At 56.7% G+C, this 25,665-nt stretch overlaps 3 protein-coding genes across 3 annotated transcripts; 2 read left to right on the forward strand and 1 right to left on the reverse strand.

Annotated features, from left to right (window-relative positions):
• The first annotated feature begins 3,669 nt into the window (after nucleotides 1–3,669).
• LOC142458720 (ferritin light chain-like) lies at nucleotides 3,670–4,200 on the forward strand. The gene has a single exon (XM_075559642.1). The coding sequence runs from the start codon at nucleotides 3,670–3,672 to the stop codon at nucleotides 4,198–4,200; it is 531 nt and encodes a 176-aa protein (XP_075415757.1).
• A 9,956-nt stretch (nucleotides 4,201–14,156) lies between these two features.
• Nucleotides 14,157–14,459, forward strand: PRR15L (proline rich 15 like). The gene has a single exon (XM_075559383.1). The coding sequence runs from the start codon at nucleotides 14,157–14,159 to the stop codon at nucleotides 14,457–14,459; it is 303 nt and encodes a 100-aa protein (XP_075415498.1).
• A 3,177-nt stretch (nucleotides 14,460–17,636) lies between these two features.
• PNPO (pyridoxamine 5'-phosphate oxidase) lies at nucleotides 17,637–23,649 on the reverse strand. The gene is made up of 7 exons (XM_075561704.1): nucleotides 23,398–23,649; nucleotides 22,370–22,494; nucleotides 21,673–21,772; nucleotides 20,852–20,905; nucleotides 20,318–20,446; nucleotides 20,137–20,207; nucleotides 17,637–19,920 (listed from the first exon to the last, which is right to left on the reverse strand). The coding sequence occupies exons 1-7, from the start codon at nucleotides 23,518–23,520 to the stop codon at nucleotides 19,755–19,757; spliced, it is 768 nt and encodes a 255-aa protein (XP_075417819.1). The 5' UTR covers nucleotides 23,521–23,649; the 3' UTR covers nucleotides 17,637–19,754.
• Nucleotides 23,650–25,665: the final 2,016 nt, after the last annotated feature.

The following is a 25,665-nucleotide window of genomic DNA, read 5'->3' on the forward strand; positions in this document are numbered from 1 at the left end:
CCTGCCTGACCTTGCCCCCAGGAGACTCCATTTGACCTTGCCTGCTTATCCCTTCAGTCAGGCTGGGAACCCTCAGAATCCAGTCTCCGGGCCTCCCTGAGCTGGGAGATTTACCTCAGCCTTGTGTGTGGCATGTGCTGAGGAGGCGCCTCCCTCCGGAGCTGCTACGTTCTCAGGGAGCCCAGACTGTGGGGTGCAGCTCAGGCCCAGAAGGCACTAGAAAAGTCTCCAAGCTCTTCCCAGGCCAGATCCTGGGGAAAGCCCGAAGGAGGTTCCCTGAGCCTGAAGGGGTAAGGACAGAGGGGTGGGCCCTTGTTCAGGTAGCTCTTCTTTCTTCCCCGTGCTGGGAGAGAATATCCCGGGGGCCTAGATCTACTCCCTGGCGAAACCCCCAAAGGCCAGCCTGAGTGGGTCCTGCTGCCTGGGCCCCTAGGGGTCACAGGGCAGGCCTGCTCCATTCCCCCAGCAGCTTTATTAGCATGTCCCATGGGACACCATTCCATAGTTCAGTCACAAGGAGGAGAGCTGCACAATGGGCAGGGTCTTCTCCACGGGCACCTTGATGAAGCAGATGGGCAGGCTGAGTTGGAGCATCTGCTTCAGGTGGGTCGGTGCCTGCACAGTATTTGCATAGCCTAAGGTCCTTTCACTCCCTGGGCAGGGAAGGGTCAGGAGACAGACAGAAACAGTAGGTTGGTTCCCTTGGTAGTCCAGTACCCTCCTACCCCCACCCCACTCCTGCTCTGTGCACCCTAAGAAGTCCCGGGGCCAGGTCCTCCGCCGGCCGGAGAGGTCTTTCAACTTGCTCCACTCAACAAGGGCAGGTTTCTGAAAGCTTGCAAACGGGACAGCACCCTTAACCTGGTTGCAGGAAGGCGCACCCAAGGGCGAAAATAATGTTATAAAGCAATAAAAGAAATGCTGTAAAGCAGTGTGTGGGTGATCTGCTCAATTCCCCTCCATGCCCTGCTCCTCCCAGAAATAAGTCCCTGAAAGCCAAGGGTTGGGACTGGCTTCCCCACGTGGATCCTTCCCAGAGAAGTGGCCTGCTGGAGGCGTTGGGCGGGGGAGCAGGTCTGGTAGTGACCCCGGCAGGGCAGGTCACAGTGAGCATCCTGGCAATGCTTATGGGGACAGTTCCTTGCTCCTAAGAGAAAAAGAAACCCCTGTCAGACATCAGTACAGCCTGGATTTCTGAGACAGAAATCTCTGAATAAATACTATAAACCCCTGCCTGTTCCAACTGGGAAACCAGGCCTTCTCTCAGTGCCCACGTATCTCCTTCCGATCTTTCTGATGCCTGCACTGGGACCAGCTCGGGAGCCTCCTGGGCCGACCTCCACTGCGAGCAGGCTGTGCTTGCAGAGAAAGCAGCAGATTCGGACGTTTCCCACTGGATGGGGTGGGGGGGGGGCAAGGAGGGTCTAGCAAAGTAGTATTCTCTGGTTTATATAAACCAAGTTGGGATGATAACATCACAGCAGTCGACAGTTACCGTCAATTAATATGGCCCCCTGGTCATAACTCCCTCCTTATGGGTATAAGTCTGTTCTCTGCATCTCTGGCCACAGTCCACTTGGGGGGGGGGGGCGGTTCTCTGCTAATGGACAGGAATAGGGTGGGGTTAAGACCCCACTCTTGGGTTCTTTGGGACATCTCTGACCCTATCTTGGTGGAAGATGTGACTTCAGGCACCATCCTGGATCTCTATAGGGCACAGTGGCGGCCCCCGTCGTGCTAACGCACGTCCAGGCCTTTGGAAAACCTCACGTCTGCCTCTCTGTGCAGTGAGCTTCGGCAGAAGCAAGAAGCCCTGGTGTGACTTTCCTACCTTTGTGGTTTGTGTGAACGAACTTGTACGTCACTGAAGAATCCCAGTCCGCTCAGTTTCACTTTTCCTCCGTGTACATCCACTCAGATGGGGATGGAACTGGGAGGGCTTTTGAGACTGAACCTTCTCTCTCTGTAAAAATTGTCATTTTTAAAGAGAAACTGTCTGTGTGGCCGCACAGCCCATCCCATCAAGTCAGTCAGAGTCCCGTTAAACCCTCCTAAGTGGTTTTCCTCCTACCTTCCCTCCCTCCTTAAATTCCTCCCCTCCCCCCCAGTCTTCGACGTCTCATCCTTTGGTGTGAAACTCACCACTTTTCTTTTTCTCTCTGTTCCTTATAATAACGGGGTCGTTAAATATGTGTCTTTATAAAATGCATTAATTCGCTAAGCAAAATGTCCACTCTCTGCATCTGTGTCTTCAGGTGTTTACCAGCTGTCAGTCTTTTTACGGGTACGTCATATCCCACTGTATGAATGCTCCAGAGTTTGTCTAGCCATTCCTCTATGGTTGGAGTTTTTTACAGTTCCCATATTTTTTCAATTATGGAAATTGCCACAATGAACATAGGTGTGCCTGAGTCTGTTTGAGTTGTGTTCTTCATTTCTGTAGGGTATGCTGTGTTCTTCATTCCTGTAGGGTGTGCTGTGCTCTTCATTTCTGTAGGGTGTGCTGTGCTCTTCATTTCTGTAGGGTGTGCTGTGCTCTTCATTTCTGTAGGGTATGCTGTGCTCTTCATTTCTGTAGGGTATGCTGTGCTCTTCATTTCTGTAGGGTATGCTGTGCTCTTCATTTCTGTAGGATATGCTGTGTTCTTAGTTTCTGTAGGATATGATGTGTTCTTCATTTCTGTAGGGTGTGCTGTGTTCTTCATTTCTGTAGGGTATGCTGTGTTCTTCATTTCTGTAGGGTGTGCTGTGTTCTTCATTTCTGTAGGGTGTGCTGTGTTCTTCATTCCTGTAGGGTGTGCTGTGTTCTTCATTCCTGTAGGGTATGCTGTGCTCTTCATTCCTGTAGGGTGTGCTGTGTTCTTCATTCCTGTAGGGTATGCTGTGCTCTTCATTCCTGTAGGGTATGCTGTGTTATTCATTCCTGTAGGGTATGCCGTGTTCTTAGTTTCTGTAGGGTATGCTGTGTCCTTCGTTTCTGTAGGGTGTGCTGTGTTCTTCATTTCTGTAGGGTATGCTGTGCTCTTCATTCCTGTAGGGTATGCTGTGTCCTTCGTTTCTGTAGGGTATGCTGTGCTCTTCGTTTCTGTGGAGTGCAGCCCAGTCGAGAGCTTGCAGGATCACAGTGGTTGTATCTGCAGTGGTCTGGGGAGTGACACAGTGGTTGTACAAGTCCACGGGCCACCAACAGAGCAGGTGGGCTGCAGTTGCTCCACAGCCTCATCAGCATTTGTTCTTTCTTTTTTCTTGTTAAAATTTTGCGAAGAGGGCTGGCGAGGTAGCAGCTCTTTCATGTTTTAATGTGTATGTCTTTGCTAATGGACGTGAACATTTCTTCATATGGTTGTTGGCACCTGGATGCCAACTTTAGTAAATCGTTTATTCATGTCTTGTGTCCATTTGTTAATTGTTTCTTTCTTTCTTCTTCTTTTTGTATTTGTTTTAATAGAGAATTGCAGTTCCAAAGCTCCCCCTGTGCGCCCGTGGAGCTGTGTCTGCTGCCACAGTGTGTGAATGGAACAGACCGGGGACTCCCCTCCTCCAGCCTTCAGCCACTTTCCCGTTTCCCTTCCAGGCACCCACTCTGGGACCATCTTCTTGGCCACCCGCTCCTCTTGGGACCAGCGAACACTTTCATTTTGTGTGTGGTGACCTCCAAACCCACCCATCATGAGCTTTCAGATCCGTCAGGATTGTTCCGCTGGAGCTGAGGCCGGCGTCCACCGTCTGCTCAGCCTGCACCTGCTGGCCTCCTACACCTACCTCTCTCTGGGCTGCTTTTTTGACTGTGATAATGTGGCCGTGGGGGGCAGGGGACCCTTCTTCAGAGAGCTGGCGAGGGAGCAGCATGAGGGGGACCGGCCGAACGTCTCTGGAAGCTGCAGAACCAGCACGGCGGCCACACCCTCTTCCTGGATGTGCAGAAGCCACCCCAAGATGAGTGGGGCAGAACCTGGACGCCATGGAGCTGCCCTGGCCCTGGAGAAGACCCTCAACCAGGCCCTTCCGGACCTGCATGCCATGGGGTCTGCTCACCCAGACCCCCATCTCGGTGACTTTCTGGAGAAACACTTTCTGGGTGAGGAGGTGAAACTCCTCACGGAGATGGGCGACCACCAGACCAACCTCAGCAGGCGGCCAGCCCCCGAGCCGGGTGGGGCGAGGATTCCATTGAGAGCCCCCCCCCCACCTCAGACATAGGAGCCTGTGGTGCCCACCCACCGGTGAGGGTCCCTCTGCCTTCCCTGCCGGCCTTAGCCCTCTGTCCCAACCTGCACCGCCAGCCGCAGCACCATGGCCCTGCAGCCCCTCTGCAAGCTGGAGACCAAATGGAAACAATAAAGCTTCCTTTTGCTGCAAAAAAAAACAACAAAAACCGTTACAGTTTGAGGTAATTGGTTTATTGTGCCAATCTGGCCAATAAACACAGGTCTCTTGCTTTCTGATGGTCGGACCAGGGTGCAGCTGCCTTAGCCAGTTCCCTGCTTTCGCTGGCAAGGCTCACTTCCTGCAAGACATCCCTGAGGAGAAGCCACATGGACCTACTCTGATGCAGCCCTGGGTGCTGGAGCAGCCGTGTGGAGACCCCTATCAGCACCGAGATGTTTACACATTCACTGACTCAGCTTTCCTCCTGCAGTCGGCATCATTGATCTGTTTTGTCAGATGGAGGAGGACTTTGTGGATTGGTTTTGGACATGGGTTAATGTTGGACTTGTGGGCTTGGGCAGCACTGGGTTGGGATATTTTCTTGATGTGCACTTAACCTTTACATAAAACCCTCTCTTATACATGAGTTTCTGTGCATTTGTTTCTCTAAAGTACCCAGACTGACACAGTTAGTGTAAGATATGAAAGTAATAATAATTTACAATTCATCAGGGGCTCACGAGGGCGGGATGGAGGGTAAGAAGAGGAGCTGAGCAGAAAGAAAATGTTTTGAAAATGAGGGTGGCAACATATGTACAAATGTGTTTGGTACAATGGATGGGTGGATAGTTATAAGAGCTGTCAGAGCCCCCTGTAAAATGATTTTTTTTTAAAAAAGAATTATAGTCTCAGGAAGCACAGGGTCAGTTCAACTTGATTTTATGGGGTAACTGCGAGTCTGAATCACTTTGGAATTCACTCAATTGACTTGATGACTCACCAGCCTGGAAGGAAGAGGACAGGGGACAGGAATGTCACGTGGTGCCTTGTGGCACAATGGTACAGCGCTCACCCCAGCCGGTCAGCAGTTAGGACTCGGGAGAAAAGAGCTCCATAAAGGCAACAGGCTGGGACACCTTATGGGGCAGTTCTACCCAGTAGGGCGGCTGAGTCAGGATCTACTCACCAGCGCATGCGCGCGCGCGCACGCACACACACACACACACACACACACACACACACTGTTGTCAGGGGTCAGCGTGTGCGTTCTAACTCACAGTGACCTAGGTCTACTGCTACTCCTCACCAGAGAGTCCCAATAGAACCGTCCCGGGGGTTCCGAGACCCTAACTCTTCACAGGAGTAGAAAGCCTCAGCTTTTTCTTGAGAGCAGCTGGTGGTTTTGAACTGCTGACCCGTGGTTGGCAGCCTGACACATCACCACTAGGCCGACAGGGCTCTTACGACCCTGTGTATCACAGAAGAACACATTGTCTGCAGGTCCTATGGCAGCCTCACAACCGTTGCTGTGTCATGTACATATCTGGTACATATCTGTCAGCACCTCATGTGGTATCTCTTCCCATCCAGGATACGTTCTAATTGATATGAACGTCGTCGCCTCTCCCTGAAGCATCCTGAACAAGCGTGGTGCCTTCGCAGCGGTGGTCACTGTGCAGAGAGCGCTTGCCTTGGGTGTCTGGTCACCCTTCTCCTTGGCCTCTTGCTGTTGCTGCCACTGGGTCTGGTTTTGCTGCCTTTGCATTTGGCGGTGGTCTTTCTGGGAGGAAATTAACCGGGGCACCAACGCTGCCACCCCTGAGGGCCATGTAGGTACACAAGGCTGGGTGCCGCAGCCCAGAGCCGACGTGCACGATTGACAGCGATTTTCTTAGCTAGGAAGCACAGGACGGGACATCATAAGCCAATAACCTGGGCGTTTTATTATGGCTATCAACAGGCTCCACATGGACTGCACCACCCCACGCCTGGCAACGCAATCTCACTCTGTACACAGAGACACACGCTACGTGTTCGGGACACAGTTGGTTTTGCTCCCTCCTGTCCTCTGATCTGGATTTCTGAACTCTATTATAACTGTCAGGAGCCCTGGTAACATAGTGGGCTATGCACTGGGCTGCTAATGACAAGGTCAGCGGTTCGAAACCACCTGCTGCTTCAAGGACACAAAAGGAGGCTTTCCACTCCCATCAAAGGTGAAAGTCTCAGAAAGGCACAGAGACAGTCCCACCCTGTCCCATAGGGCCACTCCAAGTCGGAACCAACTGGATCCTGGCCATGAGGTGGTTTTGTTTTTGTTTTTGAAAATAATTTTCTTGGGAGCTCTTACAGCTATTATAACAATCCATAACTCATTCAGATCTAGCATAAATGTACAATTACTGCCACCACCATTTTCAAAACATTCCTTTGTTGATATCAGCTCCCCTTTATCCCTCCCTACTCTCCAGGGACCCTTCTTACTTATACTATCAATCGTTATTAGAATGATTAATTTGGGGGCCATGTCTTACACCATGTGTGTTTTTTCAAATGATAACCATATGGGGCCACAGATGCCATCCAAAGGGGGCATCATACAGTGGGCGACTGCACCCTGGAAGGCATCCTGTGAAGCAGAAGCGGGTGAGAAGCTCGGTGGGAATTCAGGGGGACAAGAAACTGCCTGGGAGGGGGTCCATGGGAGGCATTATAATCAATGCTGTCTTGAGACATGAATGAGGGAGTGTGCTAGGAGTTACCAAAACCACTGTCGCAGCGAGCACAGCCTGTCGGCACACTCATCTCTCCCGGCTGGGCAGCCTCTGCACCAGGAGGACAGGCAGAGAAGGGCTGGGCAGGAGAGGAGGCTCCAGCAGAGTCAGCCTAGAAGAGCCAGACCACCGGGGCGGCGGGAAGGCCTTTGAAGGACTGTCCATGGGAGCCATCTGACGGGGACAACTGAGGAAGAAGGGAAAGACTGCGCAGAGCGCCTGGGAGGCAGGGGTGGAGTTGGCGGGGGATGGGTTGTGGAGCCGGTGAGGACTGAAAATGTGGCGTGGCATCTGGGGTCTGAAAGGCTTGAAGACAAACAAGCAGCCATCTAGCTGGGAAGCAACAAAGCCCACATGGAAGAAGCACATCAGCCTGTGTGATCATGAGGTGTTGAAGGGATCAGTTATCAGGCATCAGAAGACCCAGAACAAATGAGGGGGAGGGCGGAGAGGAGACCCAAAGCCCATCTGTAGACAATTGGACATCTCCTTAGAGAAGGGTCACAAGAAAGGGAGGAGCCAGCCAGGGTGCAGTGTAGCACCGATGAAACACCACTTTTCTCTAGTTCTTTAATGCTTCCTCCCCTCCACTATCATGACCCCAATTCTACCTTACAAATCAGACTAGACCAGAGCATATGCACTGGTAACCGATAAGAACTAAAAACACAGGAATCCAGGACAGATAAACCCCTCAGGACCAATAATGAGAGTAGTGATACCAGGAGGGGAAGGGGAAGGTGGAAAGGGGGAACCGATTACAATGATCTACATATAACCTCCTCCCATGGGAACAGACACCAGAAAAGTGGGTGAAGGGAGACATTGATCAGTGTAAGACAGGAAAAAACGAATAATTTATCAATTATCAAGGGCTCATGAGGGAGGGTGGGGGAAGGAGGGAGGGAAATGAGCTGATACCAAGGGCTCAAGTAGAAAGAAAATGTTTTGAGAATGATGATGGCAACAAATGGACAAATGTGCTTGACACAACGGATGGATGGGTGGATTGTGATAAGAGCTGTGTGTGCCTCCAATAAAATGATTTAAAAAATAAAATGAAAATGTAGCTGGGAGGGAGCACCAGTGCCATGCCCTCACTCGGTGCCTGACACACCAGGGGCGCTCAGCACGTGGCGAAAGCCAGTGGGTTGATGGACTGAGCGTCTGAGCTGGGCTGCCCCGGACACTGAGTGTCAGAGGAGGCTGCCCACCCTCCTGAGGAGCAGAGAAGGAATGCAGGTGCAGTCTGCTCACCCAGTCCTCCACGGCTGGCAGCAGGCTCCAGAGGTGCTGGCAGGTGTGTCAGGGGAGCGGTGAGGACACACCCCCTTGGTGCCCACTCTGCCCCTGGTCCCCAACCTCGCTCGCTGGCTCTTTTCTCCTAGGACAGGCTGCACCCACCAACCCCCCACCACCACCCCCAGCCCGCCTTGCCCTGCAAACTTGCTCTGGGTTTTGCCAACTTCCTAAGCTCAGTCCGGCCCTTCCTGGGGGCTGCTCGGAGTCTGTGGCAGTGGCAGTGGCAGGCAGTGGTCCTTGGTGTGAGAGGCAGTTCCTGTCCTCCGGGAGTGTTTGCAGAAAGGGCCCTGGCCCTGGGTCTTCAGTTGTGCAGTGTTGCATGTGGCCTGAGGCCCCAGGGTGACTGAGAGCTTGATGGATCAAAGAAGTGCCACCTCTCTCTCACCCCAGGGAGACCTTGAGGTGGGGCCTTCAGGGAAGGCCTTCAGGCCAGGAGCTTGCCCCGCCCACTTCAGGCAGGGGAGCAGACGTCTGGGAACCGGTCTGCCAACCAGTTTAACCAGGGACTGGTTTCGACTCAGGAAGTTCAAAGGCGGCTGGGGTGCACCCAGTCCTGCCCGCTCACAGGGTGCACCTCCACACCTCTGTGCAGTGCAGCGGCCCTTAACCCTTTCCAGGTTGTGCCCCAGGCAACGGCCAGTTGGAAGGGTGGGGTGGGGTCATGCTGATGAAGAGCCTGAGCTGATGTTGGCGATGGGACCATTGGGGGTGACCTTGGCTATAGTTGGGGGACACCACCAGGTGGCCCCAGGGTGGGTAAGCTGAGCAGAGAGGCCCCTGCCTGCACCTGAACTCCCCTTGGGGCTCCCTCCTGCAGTTAGGTGGGTCCCTGGAGGACCCTGGGTGCTGGGTGAGTGCAGGGGCCCTGGGGTTGGGTTTCTGGTATGATGCATATTCATCACCTGAACTGCTCTGCTTCTGTTTACTTAGCCGGGAGGGGCTGGGTTTCAGGTTCACCTTGACTCCTGGAGCCGCAGCGGGGCACTGGGCCTCGCTCTGACACCTGTTTCTCCTGCACCTGACCTGCAGCTGCTCCTGCCTGCCTCTCTGGCTGGGGCCCTGCCCAGCGCGGCACCCTGGAGACACCCCCACCTTGCTCCGACTCAGCCTCCCAGGCAGCTCCTACGCTCGCACCTTCTCCAGGGAAGGTCTCGCCTCCAACCCGGAGCAGTCAGAATTACAGGTACAGGGAGAGGGCAGGTGGGTGGGGAATCCACAGCCCAGCCCCCAGCCAAGGCACCCAGCTCTGCCTCTGTGGCTGACAAGCCCACTGGGTGAGAGAACCCAGCCCTGTGGCCCCCCACCTCTGTAGGTGGGAAGCAGGACCCACCCCACTGGCTTCTTGGAGTCCCTCCAGGCCCCCCTTGGGACTCCTCCTGGGAAAGTTTCACTCCTGAGCCCGTTCTATGAAGTCCTGCTGAACTGGAGACGCCCTGAACCCCCCAAGCCTGGAGGGTGTTTCTGTCTGCTGAATGAGAGCAGCTTCTTGTTCCTGTCCAGAGGACCCTAACCTCATCCAGGGAGGAGAGGAGCCACCGGGGGGGGGGGGGGCGGCCGAGGACGAGGGTGCTCGGTTGGATCTTTTCTATCAACCGAGAAGTTGGCTTTGCCCTCTCTCCCCTAGTCAATGGTTAACCCATCCTGACTTAGGAAAGGGCCAGGCCCCGTCTGGGAAAAACCCTTCAAGAAGTTCACGGGGGAGGTAGGGGCCTGCCTGCTAAGGTGCTGGCTGCCAAAGGTGAGGGGCAGAGGGACAGACATCCCTCCAGGTGATGGGTGGTGGTGGCATCCTCAGGGGCCCATTCCAGCACCCTGTGGATTGTGGGGCCCCAGGGCAAGGGCCCAGTGCTCACTCAGTCAGTTCAGGGCCCTGCAGCCTGCAGCCCTGACCTTTTGGGACAGGGCCGGACGTGCAGCTGTCGGTGTCTTGGGTAGGTGGGTAGCTGCAGGTGGAAATCTCCAGAGAGATTTCTGGGAAGCTTGGTTCTCCTAGCACTTTTTTTTAAGATCACCTTTTATCCTACCTTCAGGGAGTTCTCACTCAAAAGTTCCTCTGTAAAGCACACAGAGTCCCCTCCTTTGTTTTGCAAATGCAGATTTCCCTAGGTCAGGCAAGCCTGACCACCTGCCCCCTGGGGCTCCCATGTCTGTTCCAGACAAAAGAGACTGGGCAGCCTGGCAAATGCCCTCCCAGAGAGACCAACCTGCAGGACCAGGGCATGAAGGCCCCAACGGCAGGCCTTGGTGGGCACCCCGGTGGCAGGGTCCTGTCCCTTAGGCTTTCGGACAGGGGGTTCCTTGGGGCCTGCTGCTCCCTCTTCTCCAAGGAGGGCTAAACCTCATCTCGTGGGTGAAATGCCCATGAACATGGCTCTCTATCTATCAGCGGGCACCTCCTCTGACAGAGCTGGGCAGCCTGGAGGTTAAGATGAGCTCAAGGGCCTGATGGGGGGTTGGGGGGGACGGTGGACCTTGACCCCAACAAGGCAGCGGCTGGGACACAGACCAACCGACCGCCCCAGCAAGTGCCCCTGTCCTTCCTGTCTTCGTGGCCCTCCCCCAACTCCTTCCAGAAACCCAGTCTGGAACACAGAGGCCTGTGGGAGCCATGCTGAGCCAGGGTGGGTGGTGAAGGGCTTCCAGCCAAAACCAGCTCCTCAGGCTGACCCCCCAGCGCTTGCCTCTCCAAGGTGTCCTGAGAGTCGGAGGTGGTCCCTCTCACCTGCACTTTCACTTTCTAGGGAGGCCCAACGTTCCCCTGGGCTTCGCTAGCTAAGCAGCAGGGCCGGAGCTGGCCCGTGGGGTTTGGGGTTTGCTTCCTGGACAGTGAGGCGGGAGGAGGTACACTGAGAATGTGCCCTGGGATGGGGGTGGGTGGGGTGGGTGGAGGGGCATGTGGGGAGGCAGCAGGGGTGATGGGTGCCTGCCTGCAGCTCATCCCGAGGCTCAGCCAGCAGCCTGTTTCCTTTTCCCCTAATCTTATGGGCTCCTCCCTTCAAAACCGAGTTTGGTGTTTCAGTCCCTTTGAGAGTTCAGCCCCGGAGGTGTAGTGGGTGATGTCTTGGACCAGGAATCAAAGTCAGCAGTTCGAACTCCCCTGCCCCTCAGGGGGATCAAGATGAGGCTTCCTCTTCCCTCAGAGATGTCCGGTATCTGAGATCCAAGGGGGCAGCAAGCTGCCCTGTCCTCCAGGGACACGCTAGATCAGTCTTGAGTGGACGGCGGTGAGTGTGTTGGTTTGTCTCCCTTTTAAAACGGTCTAGATGCATCATAGAAAATCTGGAAATCAGGAAAACAGAGGGAGGAAACATCTAGTTCTTCTCTCTAAAAAAATTAATCTCCCACCATGAATCCTTGGAGATATTTTTAATCATCTTAGAAAAGGTGGCTAAGACCATCTGTTCTTGAAAGGACGTCAGCTGACGTCTGGTCTTCTCCCTGGCTCCCGCCCATAAGGAGCCCTGGGGGCGTGGTGGTGATGCATTGGGCTGCTGACCTCAAGGTCAGTGGTTCAAGACCACCAGCCTCTCTGAGGGAGAAAGAGGAGGCTTCCTACTCCTATCAGGAGTTACAGTCTTGGAGCCCCCCACCCCCAGGGGCAGTTCTCCCCTGTCCTAGAGGGGCACTAGGAGTTGGCATCGACTCGATGGCGCTGAGTTTGGGTAGATGTGTTTTTACCGCGGAGAGGGCGGGGGGGGGGCGGTGGTTCAGTGGTAGAATTCTCGCCTTCCACACGGAAGACTCGAGTTTGATTCTGGCTCAGGGCACCTCAAGCACCATCACCACCTGTTGGTCAGCGGAGGCAGAGGTGCAGGTGTTGCTATGACGCTGAACTGCTTGGCTAGGACCACTTCAGTCTGCTTGTGGAAACCAGCCCCTGCAGCCCCTGCGATGCCAGCAGTCTGCTTGTGGGATGCCAGCAGTCTTCCCCCGAGGTGCCCGCATCGCCTTGGTCAGGAGCTGACGCCACAGCAGCTAACAGCCCAGGGCTGCTCTAGCCGTGGGGCCTTTCTCAGCCAGATCACCAGCCTCGCCAGGCCCAGAGAGGTCTGTATTTCTCACCATCGGCCTGCGCCTTCATGAATCTCCATTCCGCTTGTCCCCTTCTCCCATTCTACATGCCCCTAATAGTCACGAGTTCCAGCATCTTCGTCTCTCAGAACTTTGGCTAGCTCAGGCAGCAGCTTAGGGCTCACTCATAAAAGGTGAGGCCCAGGGAGGGCAGCTCTGTGGAAGGGGGCACAGCGTGCGCGTGGCGGGGCCTGGGGTCCTGCCTTCACGCCTCACCTTCGTGGGAGCCTGGTGGGGCGGGCGTCGAGTCTCTGCTGCTCACCTCTCACATGTACCCCTTGGCACCAAACCTTCTGAACTCTTCACGGATCCTGTCTCGTGGCAGCTGGCTGGAGAAAGGTTGCCATCCCTTGGGAATGACTTGACCTAGTCTACGTGCCCTCTCTGCTACGCGGCAACTTCTGACACAGAGACGATTCACGCCAGAACCAAGGAGCAGGGCTGCAAGAGACGGATGGGGAAACTGAGGCCCAGAGTGAGAACTTGCTAGAGGGCATGAAGCTAGGACAGGCCCAGGGCTCCCCACTCCCCACGGCCTGAGGGTCTCCCCACCTTGGACACACAACAAGTCAGCTGCTTTTTCATCCTGTCGGTCACCAGCAGGAGGCTGCATGAGTCATAACAGTGCAAGCTCTATTTGGCTTTGTCATGAATTGATGAGGAACCCCAGACAGAGTGCACACGGGGCGTTGCAGCCCATGGGAGACCTGCCGCCCGCCCGCCTGCCCACCTCCTGGCAGAGGGCTGGCCTGAGTGGGGCGTGCAGGGGGAGGGGACAAATGTCTGGCTGCTGAGTGAATCAAGCCCCAGAGCAAACCCCTTGCAGCGGGGGCCTTCTGACGTGCGGTGTCCCCGTGAGTCACAGAGGAGAACTGAGCACCACAGAGGCCTTTCCTCCCCTGCTGGGGGAGGGGAGAAGGGGGTTCCAAAGGACCAGTCTTGAGGTTCAGCTCAACCCACTGCTGTCATGTGGAGACCAACTGGGAGAGTCTCCACGGGACTCACCCAGTGGACCTCCCCTGAGGGGTCCGACACGGCCACTGCTCCTGGGAGACGAAAGCCTCCGTGTTCCCCTGTGGGGCAGCTAGAGCAAGGGTTCTCCACCTTCCTTGCGCCACGACCCTTCACACAGTTCCTCATGTGGTGGTGATGCCCCAACCCTCATATGATTTCCCTTGCTACTTCATCACTGTCATTTTGCTACTGTTATGAATCATCATGTCAATAGCTGATAGGGCAGGAAGTCTCCATTGTTACAATTGGAACATAAATATAATTAAAGCATAGTGAGTCATCCCCAAACAATATATCACTATATATTGTGAAATATTTGTGTGTTTTCCGATGGTCTTAGGCGACCCCTATGAAAGGGTCGTTCGACCACCCCCAAAGGGGTCACGACCCCCAGGTTGAGAACTGCTGAGCTAGTGGATTCGAACTCAGCAGCCCACGGTGCATGTAACCCAGGACGGCACCAGGGCTCCCCTGCTTGAGGTCAAACCGTTTGCTCTGCTGAGAGGCCAGGCATTGGGTGCTCTGAAAGCGCCTTCACCCTGCCTGGCAGCACCCTGTCACTCGAGACCCCCTGTCCCCTGCCCGGCTTCCCTCACTTCCCTGTCTGTGCTTACTTTGTCTCCTGGCCCTTGTCTTGCATCTTCTCCAAAACTGTCCACCGGGCCGCTGCCTTGGCTCCCGGTTCATCCCACTCCATCCTCCAGTCTCCCGGGGCCCCAGCTATTCGAGTCACCCTGAGTGGGAGCCTGCAGGACGAACGGGGGCCGGGCAGCCCTGCATGCCCACTGACACACATGCCCTTCTTCCGCCCGCCCCGCCCCAGCAGAGTCCGGCTCCGTGCACACCATGACCGAGGTCGGCTGGTGGAAGCTGACGTTCCTTCGGAAAAAGAAATCCACCCCCAAGGTGCTGTATGAGATTCCAGACTCCTACGCCCAGACCGAGGGGGGTGCCGAGCTCCCGAGGCCCGAGGGCGGGCCCCCCAACAGTGACTACAGCGCCCGCCTTGAGAAGATCGTGGACAGGAGCACCAAGGGCAAGCATGTCAAAGTCTCCAACTCTGGCCGCTTCAAGGAGAAGAAGAAAGTCCGTGCCTCGCTGGCCGAGAACCCCACCCTCTTTGATGACAGGGAGGGGAAAGAACAGTGAAGGGGGCCATGGAGGGGGCTAGTGCCCACCCCACCCCCGCCGCTCCCTGACATCGGCCAGCCCTGGGGCAGGAAGGAGCAGGCCGTGCGGGTCTGGGCAGCTGCGTCCGCTTACTGATGTGCCGGGCAGTGGCAGGACCCAACACCCTCTCGCGGTCACAGGAAACCCTCTGCTTCGGACAGAAGCGTCCATGCTGGAAAGCCGGGGCGCCCTGGGGGCCCGTTGGCGGCAGCAGTTCAAGGAGTGGAGAGAGGAGCTAGGGCTCCTCGGGCCTGGGGTCAAGTGTGAGTGTGGCCCCTGGACCGAGGCTGAGGAGGACACCTTTACCAGAAGCCACGTGACTGGAGGCTGGTTTCCTCTGAGCCAGAGGCAGACGCGAAGCACCCAACTTGATCACCCTGCACATCCGGCTGCCGCCAGGGGAGGGGGGCCTGGCACCCCAAGGCTCAAAGCTCACTGCCCCCGCCCCCCCCCCAAGTTCCTGTTTTGGCCACTACTTGTGTGGGTGCCAAGCCACCTCCCCACCCAGAGAAAGTCCACATGAACCCAGGGGTCCTGGAGGGGTGGGGGGCAAGCATGGGGCGCGCTCAGAGACGCTGATTTTCTCCTCTCAGACCCCAAGCAGCCCCAAAGACAGGCCTGGAGCCCAGAATTTGGCCTTAAAAAAGAATTCTAGGTTCTCTTTGTAATAAACAATGCTGCTTTTAATAGCGGAGAGGCTCCGTGTGCTCGTCCCACATTGACCGAGGCGAGGATTCTTCATGTTTTTACCCCCCTTCCCATAGATACAGGGGAGCCCATGCCAGCACCAGGATGGTGTGCAGGTGCCCACACAGGGGGACCGGCTGACTGGCCCCCCCCTCCAGCCGGCGTTGGCCCCTGGTGGCGGGGCTGGTAGGAAAAAGAGTCAGGAGCAGAGGTTTGGGGTCAGGACTCAAATTCTGTGTCTGGCAATCTTGGGGATATTGAAAAACTCGTCACCTCTGAGCTCCAGTTTCTTGTTCCCTTCAAAGGGAGATGTCACGCAGGCACGGACTCCTGGGGAGGGGTCCACCGTCCGTGGCTGGCCCATAGTCAGTGCTCTGTTCACAGATTCACAGAGCTCCTTTCTCCGGCCCTGGTCTTTCACCAAGGACCTCCACCACACCCCATCTGCGACCTCAGCTTAAGCCGAGACCGTGCTTTCTGTGGATGCTGTCACCTACCGTGGGGCCAGCACCCACCCTCCCCACTCAGCCCCCTCGCAAGGTGCTGGCGGCCCAGGGCACTTTGCAGCCAGAGCCGCTGATTCTGCTCCACACCCACCGTCTTGTTCTGAAAAGACAGCTGTGAACCATGAGATTTCCAGGCTCCCGGGCTCCATGCAGGCCTTTCCCCCTCAGCCCAGCTTTTCCCTGGGACTTGGGGTGCGGGGAGGCCACCTCTGCAGTTTGCAGCAGGACCCAGGAGACCAGAGTGGCCAGGTAGCCATGTAGTTTCCTGGTTTGCTCCTTGCCCGCTGCTGGGCCACCCCACCCTGGGGAGCTGTTGCCAGGACATTTATGCCAGAAACAAACAGAGTGGCTCTGGACAAGGGCCCTTTGTCAGGCAGCCTCGCCCAGGCCAAGGAGAACTCTGAGGATGAGTGAGGGAGCCCAGACCTGGGGCAGGGGGCAAGATGAGGTGTGCTGCCTTCCCCAAGGCCTCTGCCCTTGTGCGCCCCATGCCTACCCGCCCCAGGGAGCATTCTAGGGACCCACCCATAGAGCAGCTGTTCTCAACCTGTGGGTCGTGACCCCTTTCGGGGCCAAACGACCCTTTCACAGGGGTCACTTGATTCACAGCAGTAGCAAAATTACAGGTATGAAGTAGCAACGGAAATTATTTTATGATTGGGGGGGGTCACCACAAGGAACTGCATGGAAGGGTCACATTAGGAAGGTTGGAAACCACTGTCCTAGAGGCCCCCGAGAGCAGACCTCCCCCGCCCTGCAGCCCTGGCCAGAGCGAACAGCTAACATGCGGAGCCACTCACAAGGGGCCAGCCCTCTGGCAGGTGCTTTGTAAAGTTCCTCCTTTAATCCTCTCACCAGATGGGCGGGGCCATTCCTGCATCTTCCACATATGCCCCGAACCCACTGCCAACCAGTCAATTCTAACCCATCAGGACCCTCCGGCTCAGAGGAGCCCTGCCTGGGGGTGTCCGAGGCTGCACCCCTTTAATGGAGTCGAAAGTCTCATCTTCCCTGGAGTAGCCGGTGGTTTCGAACGGCTGACCCTGCAGTTAGCAGCCCAAGTGTAAGCACCAGGCCACTGGGGCTCCTGCTCCCAGACTGGATCCCTGCCAGCGCCACACACCACACATGGCGAGTACCGGAAGGTCTGGAGGGCGGCCCAGGAACCTACAGCGTCCCCACTTCCTTCAGGAATTAGCCGAGGCTCACCACAGTCAGGTGCGCTGTGACACCTGTAGCCTAGGCATGTATCCACTGCACAGAGAGGTCTTCATCCGCTCAGGGGGAGACACTGAGGCTCAGACAAGGGAGCAGTGGTCTTCTGCAGGGGGAGGTGGGAATGCGAGGGCCCGTCTGGGTCACTGGAGGATGCTCTGCGTGGAGTCAGGTGTCGGTTCCCAGACTCCAGCCTCCTGGAGCTCCCTGCTCCAGCCCATCTTCTTGGGGTTCTCTGAGGCGGCGGGGAGTTGGGGGGCAGAATAAGCCCTGGGCCACCTGCCCCAATGACATCACTGACACCGCTCTTCCTCCTAGGTGACAGTCCTGGGCCCCTCTACCTGGTCTGCAGGTCCAGAGTTCCACATAGGAGTCTCCCAGGGACATGTGCTGAAGAGGCTGGGGGAGGTTGTCTGTCAGTGATGGGGGCACTAAAAGCTAGGGGGGGGCACATTTGGCCACCCCGGGTGGGGGAGTCTGAGGCAGCGGGCAAAGTTTCAGGAGGAGGAACCGAGAGTGCAGCTATGTGTGGGCGCCGGGAGAGGCTACGGGTTATTGACCAGTTTCACTGGGACGCGACCCAAGGTGGGGGAAGGGAGCCGCAGAGGCATCCTGAACTGGCCGGTGCAGCCCAGGAGAGCCAACCGTGGGCAGCTGGCTCCCCCTGCTGGAGGCCCAGCCTCGCTGAGTGGAGACTGGGTCCCAGGCCCCTCTCTCCCCCAAGAGTCCCAGACCACAGTCCACTCTCTTCCCAGGTCAGCTGACAGATGTTTATTACCACCTTGGCACAGTCACTGAAGGAAGGGGACATACAGACAAGGCAGGCAAGGGCACCTGGCCCCCCCACCCGCAGGGTGCTTGCACTCAGGCTGAGTGGGGGTGGGGACTCACAGGAGGGGCCGCCCTCTGAGGGACCCAATCAACCAACGAAGTTGCTGGCAGGGTCAGAACACCCACACAGTCAGGTGAGGCGCAGTTTACAGAGCAGCAAGTTCAATGCCAACCAGTGCAAAGAGGAGTCCCTCTCTGATCCTGGCTTCGTCACCACAAACATTTGCCGGCCAGGCGCCTCTCCACACAGCGGTGGCAGCGGCTCGCCTCGCTTCCAGACTGTCCCTGGCCACCAGGTGTGGCTCAAGAACTGAGGCCTCGGCCAGCGGGGGTAGGACAGTCTCACAGCAGGTGACCGGGCAGGTCACCTGGGGGCCTTGTGGAAGTGGAGAGTTGAACTTGGTCTGCACCCTCACAGACTCCCGGGTGTTGGCCTGTGGATACACTGAGTAGCAAGCACCAAGGTGACAGCACAAGAATTCCCTGGGGGCTTGGGGGGTGTGGACATCGCAGCACTAGGGAATATCCCAGGCCAGCTGTCATCTCAGGAGCAGGTGAAGTGGGGGAGGGGAAGGGGACCAGCCGTCAGGGCTCTTGCTGGACCAGGGGATCTGATGTAGGATGAACCACTGCCGTCGGTGGCCATCAGAGGCAGGCAGAGGGAGCTGGAGGTGCCAATCGTCTGAGAGGCCCTAATCTAATCGCTATGACAATTTAATTCTCTACCAGAAGAGGGGCTCTGTGGTGAAGCGTTTGGCTACCAACCAAAAGGGGGCTGGCTGGAGCCCACCCAGTGGCAATCAGCTTCCATAAAGATTTGAGCCAAGAAAACCCTAGGGGGCAACTCTGTCCCAAGGGGCCACTAGGGGTCAGAATCGTCTGGACAGCATCTAAGAACAGGAACACAATGGACAGGGGTGTACGTGCATGTTAATTCCTATAAACGAAGAGGAAACAGAAAAGCTTGATGAACACCTTCCTGGCCTGTAGAGCACCCAGCATGACATCCTTTCAACAAAACTCTACCTGCGATGACTGAGTATCCCTAGTAATGTCTCTTGACGGGCAGCCCCGCCCTCTTGGGCAGCTCTGAGGGTTTATAGCTTCTCCCCTTGAGATGGTACCCACTTCCCTACAGCTTGCATCTGTGGGTGCTCTGCGACAAAGCAGTCTAATCTGTGCACCCAACCAATAATGGAAGGCGATCACGGGCAGGGCACGGGCCAATTAAATAGCCTATCAGCCAATGAATCAATTAAGGTCTTTTCACTTGCAATCAAACAGAAATTGATTCCAGCTAGCCTGAGCCAAGATGAGAACTTGTGGGAGGACAGGGGCGTTCTGAGGCAGCAGGAGGGGTAGGGGGGCACTGGGGTGGGCGAGGGATCACCCCCCACAGCAGCCAGTGGGTACATGTGGCTTCTTGGCTGTCCTCACGGAGACTGCAAAGCCACAGTCCCAAGTCCCAAATGGTCGACAGGAAGACCTGATTGGCCAGGTTGACGCCGGTGCCTAGGCTGGGACCAATGCACTTTGGCTAGCCTGACCAGGCACAGGTGTCACCAGAGAAGCCGCTCACACCAGCTGCTGCCCCCGGGGGCACTATTCCAGCCAGTGGAAGCTGGGTCAGGCTTCCTTCTTTCCTCACTGCCTGGGGACCAGGGCAGGCGCCCAGGGACCCTGTGTGGGGAACAGAGCAGAACTGGCCCCGTGAGATTCTGAGACTGTAACTCTGGCTGCGAGTAGGAAGCCCCCCTCTTTCTCCCACTGAACAGGCGGTGATTTTGAACCGCTGACCTTTAGGAGAGCAGCCCAACGTGTCACCACTAGGCCACCAGGCCTCCCTCTCACCAGGCAGAGGAACGTAATTACCGGATTCTTTCCTGTCACCCTGCACTAGGGCAGCTGACTGAGAGCGGCAACGGGTGAGGAGGGAAAAGATGGACTTCAGGGGGTCCTGACATCCCATCTCTTAGCCTTCTGTGGCCGTGCCCTGCCCTGCCCTCCGTCCGGACCCCTGGCTTTGCGTCCAGAGTCAAGGTGCCAGTCTCTCGTAGAGCCAGCCTGCCTCCCCGAGGTGGCTCATGGGCCCCAGAGGGGCCTCTCCCACCAGACGCCGTCGGAAGACAATCCGGTCGTGCAGGCGGTTGGTTTGACCTTGCCAGAACTCCATCACCTGTGGGCACAGGACGTAGCCGCCCCTAGGAGGGGGGAGCCGGTGTCACTCTCTGGGTTGCCCAGTCAGGCACACCCCTCCACCCCAACTCCCAGGGTCCACCCTTCAGGACAGTGCTGGATGGCCTCTGCCCCGGGTTGCAGGGTGGGGGTCTGGCCTGATCTGTCATCCAGTCCATGTGGCGGGGGGGTGGGGGGGTTGGTGCTGGGGTCCCTTCTGGACGAGGCCAAGGTACACTCACCAGTGCTTGGGCTTCGGCACCTCTTGCTCCTGGTAGCGGCATTCCAGCTCCTCATTCCTCTTTCTCAGATACTGTCCAGGGGAAGGGCCAGCCCAGTCAATGACTTTTACCCCGCTCCCTCACTGCCTTCCCGGGGGAGTCAGGCGGCAGACACTGGGGGTGGGGGGAAGGCCCCTCGTACCTCCCGATTGAGGATCACGGAGCTCTGGTGGCTGACCAGGGCCCCAATCTGGCTGCTCTTGGGGCGGGAGTGGAAGTATCGCTCGGACTCCTCTTCAGGCAGCTTCTTCACGGGCCCTTCCACGCGTACCTGCTCAGGGGCAGCCCTGACTAGACGTGGTTCGGGGTCACACATCCCTCCCTGCCCAGCCCTGCCACCCCACGCTCCACTCCTCTCTGCTCTTATCTGCCTTCCACTCCTGGTGCCAGCAGGCCGGTGCATGGAGAGCTGCTTTGGAGGCAGGGCGTCGCTAGGTGAGGCGCGTGGTTAATGCGCGCACTCAGCTGCTAACAGAAGGGACTGCAGTTTGGGCTCACTCAGAGACGCCTCTGAATAAAGGCCTGGCGACCTACTTCCCCCAACCAGCCCCCGAGAGCCACGTGGAGCCGGGTTCTTCTCTGACATGCCTGGGACAGTCATGAGGCCCCTCCCTGAGCTGGGCCAGGAACCCAGGCCCCTCTTCCCTCCCAGCCCACCGCAGGCTGGGTCACTCACCTGGCGGTTGAGAGGCTCCCAGTAGAAGACCAGGGACGCAAAGGGGTTAGAGTCCTGGGTACAGGAGAGAAGCCATCGTGAGCCACCAGGCCAGGAGGAAGGCACCTGTCTGGCAGGCAGGCACCCACAGGGTACAGCCCGTCGGGACACTTGCTGTAGCATCTCATTTAGACCCTCAAAGTCAGGCAGGCTTTTGCAGACTCGGAGAGGTTCAGAGAGCTTAGACAAGGTGCCCACGCTTACACAGTAAGTGCAGAGCTGCCCTTGAAAGCCCAGTCAGTCTGACTCCACAGTGAGGCTGGCCCATCACTCCTCATCCAGACCCCCCCTCCCCCCACTGGATACATGAGCCAGGAGAAAGGTCTGTTTGGGCAGCCTGGTCTCAGGGAGGACTTTGGGTGTTGGATTGTCATTGAATGTCTGCTCAGGGCCGGTGCTGGGCCTGATACCAGGACATGTGCTGGGGACACGACAGAGATAAGACCTAGGCAGCCAATCTCAATGCCATATCCCAGGATGTGCAGGAGACTAAGTTCAACAGACAATTACATGTTTGTGGTCACAAGCAAACCAGGGAAATCAAGTCCCCTGAGTGACAATGACAATAAACAGCAGAAGGGGCAGACCAGAGGGTGGATTAGGTCAACAGGTAAAAGAGGAAGAGGGAGCATTCCTTTGGGCAAAGCCAACTGCCAAGGCAAAGGCCTTGAGGCAGGGAGGAATGTGAAGCACCAGAAGCCAGTGGGTGTGGGAGGGATGGTGGAGGTGGATGGGGGGGGGGCAGGTTGGACCATGCGATAGGCCCAGGGCCAGGACTTTACCAGCTCTTTTCCTTTCCGACTCTCAAAGTTAGTGAAGAAGCGGAAGCCGTCCTCGCCGAAGCCCTTCAGCAGCAGCATGCGGGCAGAGGGCTTCCCGTCCCTAGAGGCACACAGAAAAGCGCCCTTTCAATGCGCTCGCTTGGCTTTGGCCAGGAGGTCCAGGCGGGTGGCACTGTGGTTAAGTGCTTTGAACTGAACCAAAAGGTCGGTGATTGGTCCCAAGAAGAAAGACCAATGATGTGCCGGTGATCTGCTCCCTGTTTAGCTTCAACCAAACCAACCATCGGGTTGACCTTGACTCATGGCGACCTTGTGGTTAGCAGGCTGGTGAGTGTAGGAGGGAGCAGAACTGCTCCCGGAGGCGGCCGAGGCCGCCCATCTTTATGGGGAGAGCCTGCCTCATCTGTGTCCCCTAGAAAGCCCCATGCTGATGGCTCTCAGTGACACCTCACAGTGGCCCTATGTGCAACAGCACCAGATGCTGCCCTGTGCCGCACCACCCCACAGATATCTGAGCCCCTCGGTGCAGCCCCGGGGTCCATCCATCTTGTCGAAGGCCTTCCTCTTTCGCTGCCCCGCTAACTGAGAGCTACGAACCAAGTGCAAAGAGGGCAAGTGTCCTGTCTGAGGCCACAAAGCCTGTAACAACAGAGCTGGAAACACAAAGCCCGTCCCGACCAGCCTGGAGCAGGCTTACCTGGTGCAGGTGGCTAGACACATGGCATTGGCTTCTCCTATGTCAGGACACTGGACGGCCTCTTCGAACCAGGCAGCAAACTGCTTTATGGGATCCAGGGAAGCCAGGTGGGACTCCTCAAACGCCTGAGATGAGTTTTCTTTTTATTTCAAACACACACACCACTTAGCCGGCACTCATTTAGCCCTCTTCACAGAAACCGCTCCCCGATAGCCCATCTCACAGTAAGGTGACAGCGGAGAGAACGCAATGCAACTAGTGAGGGGCCGGTCACAGAGCTGGTGGGGGGGCAGGGCTACATGTCATGGGCATCAACACCCTCTGTATCAGATACATTCGGGGAGGCTTGAAAACAGAAAATTAGGTTCCTGGGCTCCCCACCCACCCACAGAGCCCCACGCAGCAGGTTTGAGGTTTCTGGGACAACTGCATTTTTATCAAGCCTTGCAGGTCTGAGCAGTGTGGTCCAGTTTTGCTCCCAAGGTTCTAGGGTCCAAACCCCATAAGAGTTCTCTTGGGCTTTATCCAGAGTAAGGAACCGGAAAATAATTTCTCCACACGTTATACAAACGGGGCTTTAAAAGCCTGTGGCTCGCCTGGCAGGTGCGCTGAAGGCCCTGCCCTACAGTCTATGTATGAAACTGTTTCCGTCAAGTTCTTATCCCTGCTCCAAGCCCTTTGCACACACCTAAGGTCTTAACACCTCCACGAGATACGTCTCATTTTACAGACAAGGAAACTGAGCCCCAGACACGTGCAGTAAATTGTTCAAGGTGACCCAATCAATAGATGACAACATTCCAACCCAGGCAGGTTCGGAGGTCGCATCCTGATCTTTATGCCACGCTGCCTTGCGCACCCTCCCCCGTGTGTAAACCCACATGTTCCAGGGGGGGTACCCTCAAATGCCCTTGCCCCAAACGGGGAACCTCGGAACCCCCCTGGAATTTCTCCAGCTCCCCCGTGCCTCCCCCCCAGATGACTGACACCCTTCATGCCCTGCGGGATGCCCTGCTCGGATGGCCAACCTCTCGGTCCCCGCGGTAACTCTTGCGCATCGGCCCCAGGTCCATGGCAGCACGGCGACCGCTCAGGTGGTGTAGGTAGCCCCGCAGGCACGTCACGGTGACGCCCCGCAGGCCGCACGTCATGGGAGCCGCCGGCCACGTGACCCGGCGTCGCCCCGCGCCGGGTTCCGTTAGACTGGGAACCAGCGTCCCTGCGCGGTCGCGCGCCCCGGGCCAGGTGCACTCCGCCGGTTGCCGAACCCCGGAACAGGGCCTAAGTGTCCGGAGCCAATCGGAGGCCAGGATCGGGGGAGGGAGGCGGGCGCGGAGAGGCCACTGGCTGGGGCTTTTCGGGTACGCGGGCAGTCAGAACCAGAGGAGGCGCCCAGCAGCCAATGGGCAGCGGCTCCGGGGGCGGGCGCAGAGCGACTCGGAAGTGCGGTCGCCGCCGTTGTCCCGCACGTGCGCTAGGCGCGGGGGCTGCGGAGCCCAGGCCGGGGGCGGGGGCTGGGCAGTGGCTCAGGGAAATTGCCTGGAGGCACGTTTGGGGACGCTAGCGCCCGGGGAGACACTGAGGAAGGTTGGGAGAGGCTCCGATGGCCGTGACTTGAGGGGCGCACTAGATGAGTGCTGTTTAGTTAGTAGGGGGAGGAGCAGATTCTCGGGGGACCTGGAGAGGCTGGCATGAGAAGAGAGCGGAGTGGGGAGCTGGGAGAGGGAGATTTGGGCGCAAGACCCCCCTCCAGCTCCGAGCCCTCTCGGAGCCTCACCATGATGGGGTCGGGCCATGCTTGGCCCCTCCTTTCACTGCGCGCTGCAGTTGACACTAACCCCAAACACCCAGTCATTGAGTCGCGTTCGACTCATTGGATGTCCCCTACATTGTAAAACTTCACCGGAGCAGACAGCCTGAGCTTTCTCCTGCAGAGCGGCTGATGGGTTTGACCCCAAGACCTTGCAGTTACCACCCAATGCCTACCAGACAGGGCCACCTGGGCTCTTGGACAGACTTTGGGAAATGTTTGGATAAGTTACCATCACCATCGCCCCCTCCTCCGGCAGGTCTCCCCTGCCTGTGCTGAGTTTCCCTTCAGGAAGGTCCAGCCATCCCAGCCAGGGTTGAGGGTGTAGGGGAGCAGGTGGCTGCACCAAGCCATTTCTGGGCTGTGGACGCAGGGCTGAGATGGGACACCTGCCAGCATCCATTCCAGCTTTGCCTTGGCTGGACCTTCTGTAGCCTCAGTTTCCACCAAAACCAGGAAGGGGAGCTGCCAGAGCCATCTAAGCAGGCACCCCAGGACTGTGCCAGGTAAGGGGAACTTCCTGCCCTGCCCACGTGTTTGCATCCCAACTAAGCTTTGTAAAGCCTCACATTAGACACCTATCATCCTTCATTATGTGTGCAAAGCTTGAGCCAACTAGAACCTGGGAAACAAATTTGCTGCGAGGAAACAAGCCAGATCTCAAAGCTTAATGATGCTGATCCGCTGGTTGGCGCTTTCTGGGGTGCCATCGTCAGCATGATTGAGGGAGAGTTGGCTTCACCATTCTTTTTGAGGGTGATTTGCCTTCTCCACTCGTGTGCTCACGAAGCAGCACCCTCTAACGCAGACAGTTTTGTCCAGGGAGGGTGCTCTCTGAGCATTGCTGGACTACTGTTGACCCAGACCCTGGATTCTGGGGCACCAGGGCAGCGGCCATTAGACCAAGAGTCCAAGGTTTGCTGAAAATGCAAGAGCGCAGTCTAGTGACATAGGTTTCTATTCGATGGCTTTATTATTATTATTTATAGTTTGATAAAGTCATTTTTTTAACTTTGGTGCGTGAACTAGGCGAGTTTACATTTCTACAGTTTTACATGTAACAGTTCATGCATGCTGTTTCAAATGTCCATTGCAACCCTTTTGCTTATTCTACATCGATTCCATTCTTCATGGGTTTTTTTTTTCATGCTTTCTTAACCCCCTGGCCTTTGTCCTTTTTGATCTTAAATGAGGGATTAGTCGAATGCAGGTTGAGTTCAGTTCCAGGCTCCAGGCGGTGACTAAGGGCCATAGTCTTGGGGATCCCACTCGTCTCTTATCTGACCAGTAAGCCTGGCCTCTTTGATAATCTTTTGGTAAAACTGTTAAAGCTTTCTTACGGACTGGGCAATGCACTGAGTTTGGGAATACTGGACGAAGATGACATCGTTTCTGCTCGGGGCCGGGCTTTTGGGGGAGGCACATCTGCAAGCCAAAGAGTTGCAGGTACTGGGATGTGGTCTCTGGGGTCGAACAAGGAAGGCTT

This window comes from Tenrec ecaudatus, chromosome 10, assembly GCF_050624435.1.
Source record: "Tenrec ecaudatus isolate mTenEca1 chromosome 10, mTenEca1.hap1, whole genome shotgun sequence".
Classification (NCBI taxonomy): Eukaryota; Metazoa; Chordata; class Mammalia; order Afrosoricida; family Tenrecidae; genus Tenrec; species Tenrec ecaudatus.